The 4,832-nt window shown below is 39.0% G+C and overlaps 1 protein-coding gene across 1 annotated transcript; it reads right to left on the reverse strand.

Annotated features, from left to right (window-relative positions):
* Window positions 1-1,898: 1,898 nt before the first annotated feature.
* LOC127093880 (uncharacterized) lies at window positions 1,899-3,599 on the reverse strand. Its single transcript, XM_051032776.1, has one exon. It carries the CDS (start codon window positions 3,597-3,599, stop codon window positions 1,899-1,901), a length of 1,701 nt encoding a protein of 566 aa, XP_050888733.1.
* Between the last annotated feature and the right edge of the window lie 1,233 nt (window positions 3,600-4,832).

Genomic DNA, 4,832 nt, shown 5'->3' on the forward strand with positions numbered 1-4,832 from the left:
TTATATTTCCATGAGAATTTTCTTAGATCTATTTTTGAAGCCATTCTTCTGGAATTCTCCCTTCTCCGCCTTATCCTTTTGCAACTTTGAACACTCAGCAATGAAGTGACTAGACTTTTTGCAGTTGAAGCAGCCCTTCTGATAATCCTTATTATCTATTGAACTTGATCCTTAAAATCCACTTCTTCTACTAGAGAATATTTTCTTCTTGTTGGCCAAGTATTGAAATATTTTAATGATAAAATCCATCTCCTCATTATCTGAGTCTTCTTCAGAACCTTTTGATTGAGAGGTTTCTTCATATTTGCAGATTTTGGGAGCCTTTGTAGAAGATTTTAAAGCAAGATATTTTAGTTTCTTGGTAGGATCATCTCCATTAAGTTCCATCTCATGACTTAGGAGATTGTTAATAAGTCTTTCAAGACTCAATATGGTTAAGTCTTTATCCTCCTGGATAGTTGTTACCTTGGGTCTGAATTTGACAAGAAGACTCCTAAGAATATTATTGACATGGTCAGAGGTAATGTAGCTCTTGTTTAGAACTTGAAGTCCACACATAAGAATTTGAAACCTAGAAAACATGGTTGCAATTTCTTCATCCTCCTTCATTCTGAACAACTCATATTGTTGAACTATAAGGTTAACCTTAGCTTCCTGAACTTGTTGATTCCCTTCATATGTAGCACATAGGGATTTAAATATGGTTTAAGAAGTAGATTTATCAATGATTTTGATGTACTCAGAATGAGGTAGAGCATCAACCAAGATGCCCCTGACTCTATGATGTTTTCTATAGATATTTTTCTGAGCAGGTGTGAGAGATTTTATGTCAGATACCATACTAACAATATTGACTTGAATGTCAATGCCATCTTCCAAGATATCTCATAACTCATCATTAAGACCTATGATGTGAGTATACATCTTGCTCTTCCACCATTCAAATTCAGTAGAGTCTCCATTGAATGTTGGAGGTATAGCCATATAATTGTTCTTTTCAGATGTACTTTGATCATGACTATTATAACCACGAGGAGTAGCCTCGCTTTAACCAATTCCAGATTCATTAGCCATGAAAAAGTATGTATTTTTCTCAGTATCTTTTCTGTACCATTTCTAAGTGTTTAGGAGATACCGTGATCTGATGCCAACTGAAGGTGAGAAAAACACAAGAAAGGGGGGTTGGATTGTGTTGGCTTTTCTTAACCTTTTTCAGCTTCAGCTTATGATTGAACTTTATCAGAGTCTGAACCTTCAGTTCAGAGTCTGAATCAGAGTCACTCTGAGTCTGAACTCTTGTATTTCTTTATCATATTCAGAAATAGAAATCTGACTCAAATGTAAAAAATGATAGTAGCAGAATAATATTCAGAAGCAAGTAAAGTAAAAGCACAAGACACAAGAAGTTTATCATGGTTCCTCTCATAACTTGAGAGTAGTCCAGTCCCCTTGCACTTCCAAGGGATTTCCACTATAACCAAATATGATTACAAATTCTCAAGCCTACAAGCAAGAGACTTCCTTTACTTACACACGCAGGTATAAGACTTTCGTGCTCAAACACACAAGTTTGAGACTTCCTTGCTCAAACACACAAGCTCAAGACTTCCTTACTCTAGTACATAAGCTAAAGACTTCCTTGCTCAAATACATAGGTATGAGACTTCTTTGCTCGAACACGCAAGCTTAAGACATCAAATGCTCAAGCACTAGAGCAAGAGACTTCTGACTCTAAACAAACTGTTAAAAGTTTGGGTAAAAACTACACTTGATATATAATCAGAGGTGTAGATACAATACAACTTAGAAAGACTCTAAGACTTAAGAACTTCTAAAACATACAAGTGTTAAGATGTTCTAAGTCTAACAAATATGATAGAGTACATTCTCTTTGATTGTCAATGTTCAAAGTCTTGATGGAATGCCTCGAATCTATCTTTCCATTGTTGAGCAACTTCTCTAGCATCTTTTACTTCTTGACATTTCTCGGCCCAAGTCGTAGGTGTGACTCGAGAAGCTTCAAGGGATTTTTCCTTAAGTCGGCGCTCGTGCTCGGCTTGGGTCTCAGCATTATGGAGGGAGATAGTGAGATCGTGTATCTTAGCCTCCAATATCTCTCTAACTTCTTTTTTCTCTTCTGTAGCTCGTAGCCACCATCGCTTATTCTTTTGGCACTCTTTCTCAACTTGTGTCAACTGCTCTTTAATGGTTTCTAGGCAGTGGTCAGCTTGTCCCATGCCTACTTTCACTTTCTTTCTCTTGCGTTCTTCCTTGTCGACCTTTTCCTCAGTCGCTTCTAGCTGAGCCTTCTTCCTCTCTAGTTCCCACTTTATTTCATTTCTTTCATTTGAAATTTGCTGGAAGCTGGTATGTAGCTCTTCATTTTCTCGTCCAAGTCTTGCTATAGTAGCTCTCAACGCTTCCACTTCTTCCATGGAGACAGGGATGGGTTCTGGTGGTGGAGGTTGAGTTGGAGGATTGAGGATGAATGGTAGCTTAATCTCTTGACTTCTTCTGGTGACCCATTGATGATAGGATTCTCTATCCCCTATGACACCCTTTCCTTTGTCTTGTCCTCTGAAGCGAACTTTTTCCCAGGCTCGGATAACCCTTTTCAGCATAACGAGATCCTCCATATCATGGAACACAAAACCTTCTAACAAATGGTCATCCGGCTTGTATGTGATAGGATAACCCAACTGCCTCACTGCTAAAATAGGGTTGTAGTTAATGCACCCTTTTGACCCTATTAATGGTACATTTGGAAATTCTCCACAACTAGTAATCGTATCTCTCACATTCAAACCATGAGGATACCAAATAATGGTATTTTCAGTGAGTCCTACTAGCTTTTGAGACCACTCATATCCATCCATACTTTCAATTGTATCAACATCTTTGAACACATGAGAGACAAACCATTGGTAAAGGAGTGGTATGCAACATAACATCAGTCTTCCCTTCTTCTCAAAGCGTAAGTGCAAGGTGTGATAAACATCTGCTAGGAGTGCGGGCACTGGATCTTCATTCTTAACCTTGACGGCCCAAAACACGCTGATAGCTGCTGTATCAATTAACTTCTCCATATTAGGAAATAACACCAATCCAAAAATAAGTAAAGCCATAATAGTATCATGGGCTTCCCACTTCTGGGCTTCAACAAAGGTTTGAGTAGTTTTCTCCAGGTACTCTTGTGGAATTCCTTGTATCTTCCCCCAAATTTTGATGTTAGGGGTTAGATCTTTGACTGGGATGTCTAATACTTCTGCCAACTCTTCGGGTTTAGGGATTTGACCTAACCCCTTGTATGGTCCCTTCTTCTGCTTAGGAGAGTCCAATATTCTTATGAATTCTTCCAAAGTTGGGGCCAACTGGAAATCTCTAAAGAGGAAACTTCTGAGTGGTGGATCATAAAACTGGGCTAGTGCGGTAATAGCATCCTTCTGTACTGGTACAGACAACAAGTGTAAAATCTTCCCATATTTGAGTGTAAATGCGTCTCGACGGATATTAGTCAACCCATCTCTGAATGCAATGAACCCCTTCACACACGGTACCTTGGCTTTGATTTGGAATGTTTTTCTCTTTCCTGACTCCATTTGTTCTTGAATGCTTAATTATCTGAAAATTTTGAAAATCCATGAAAATAAAAAGTATGTAAATGATTTTGCTATGCTCATAATGAATGCAACATGATGTTTATGCAATGACAGGGATCCAAGTTTCACATATATCACCAGGTTCAACTTAGCAGCGGTTCTATGTCTTTTACCCCACACATCAAGGATTGCTCCTAAGGTTATCCATTTTCATGCTAAGAACTTAGAGTCATGGACCAAATTCAGTCTTTCATCGCAATAATGGGCTAGCCACATTGAAATGGAAGTTCTGAATCGGTCTACTGTAAGTGGGATCTTCGTATTGTTCGAACAGGGTGTAGACCCTTCGGTTCAATACTACACGATCGCCAATCATGAAGACGGACTTCAGTTTAAGATGAGGTTCCCAGAGTCATAGACCATGTTCAACGTTTCCTCATAATAGTGGGCTAGCCATATTGTGATGGAAATTCTGAACAGATCTACTCTAGGTGGAGTTCTCGTATTGTCCCAATGAGGTGTACACCCCTCGGTTCAATACTACACAACTCCGGGTTCTAAGTTCTTCTCAAAGCTGGGGTACGGAGCTTATCTCACAACATATGTCAAGCACCATAAATCACCCAACACAATAGCAGAATAAATTACATAGCATAACAATACATCCAGACATACAGAAGCAAATAAAAGCGGCATTTTAACGTCCATAGAAAATTGACTAAGTTAGGCTTGACTCTCTCTTGCTTGGAGCAATTGTCCCCAGCAGAGTCGCCATCTGTCGCATCTCGAAAAATACGATTCCTCGCGATAGTCGCGGAAAAATTAAATTCGAACAGAGTCGCCACCGAACTTTATTTATCCCAATGAAGGAATATGAAAATATCGATAAAACCTTTAAGAAAATAGAATAATGGTCGTCGCAACCATATTCGGGTTCGGGAGTCGATTACGCAAGGGGAATGTATTAGCACCCCTCACGTCCGTTGTACTTAACGGGAACCTTTTAGTCTAATTTGCTATTTGAATGTTAGTTAAATGTTATTTGTTGTCTTCGAGTAATTAGAATTAATGATAGATATGGGTGAAGACCTCAGAAAGGGGAAAGGGGAGGTTTTTTTATTAATGTGCTCGCCAAGATCTCGCAATCTCGTGCCTACGTATCCTTATGGTGCAATAAGGAAGTCAGAGCATTCGTAGTTCGGGCTACTACGAATATTTGGTGTGTCTTGCTTG

This window comes from Lathyrus oleraceus, chromosome 6, assembly GCF_024323335.1.
Source record: "Lathyrus oleraceus cultivar Zhongwan6 chromosome 6, CAAS_Psat_ZW6_1.0, whole genome shotgun sequence".
In the NCBI taxonomy this organism is placed as follows: Eukaryota; Viridiplantae; Streptophyta; class Magnoliopsida; order Fabales; family Fabaceae; genus Lathyrus; species Lathyrus oleraceus.

What these genes read in the sequence shown, in the direction of transcription:
- LOC127093880 (XM_051032776.1), bottom strand. Translation starts at nt 3,599, where the DNA reads ATGGAGTCAGGAAAGAGAAAAACATTCCAAATCAAAGCCAAGGTACCG.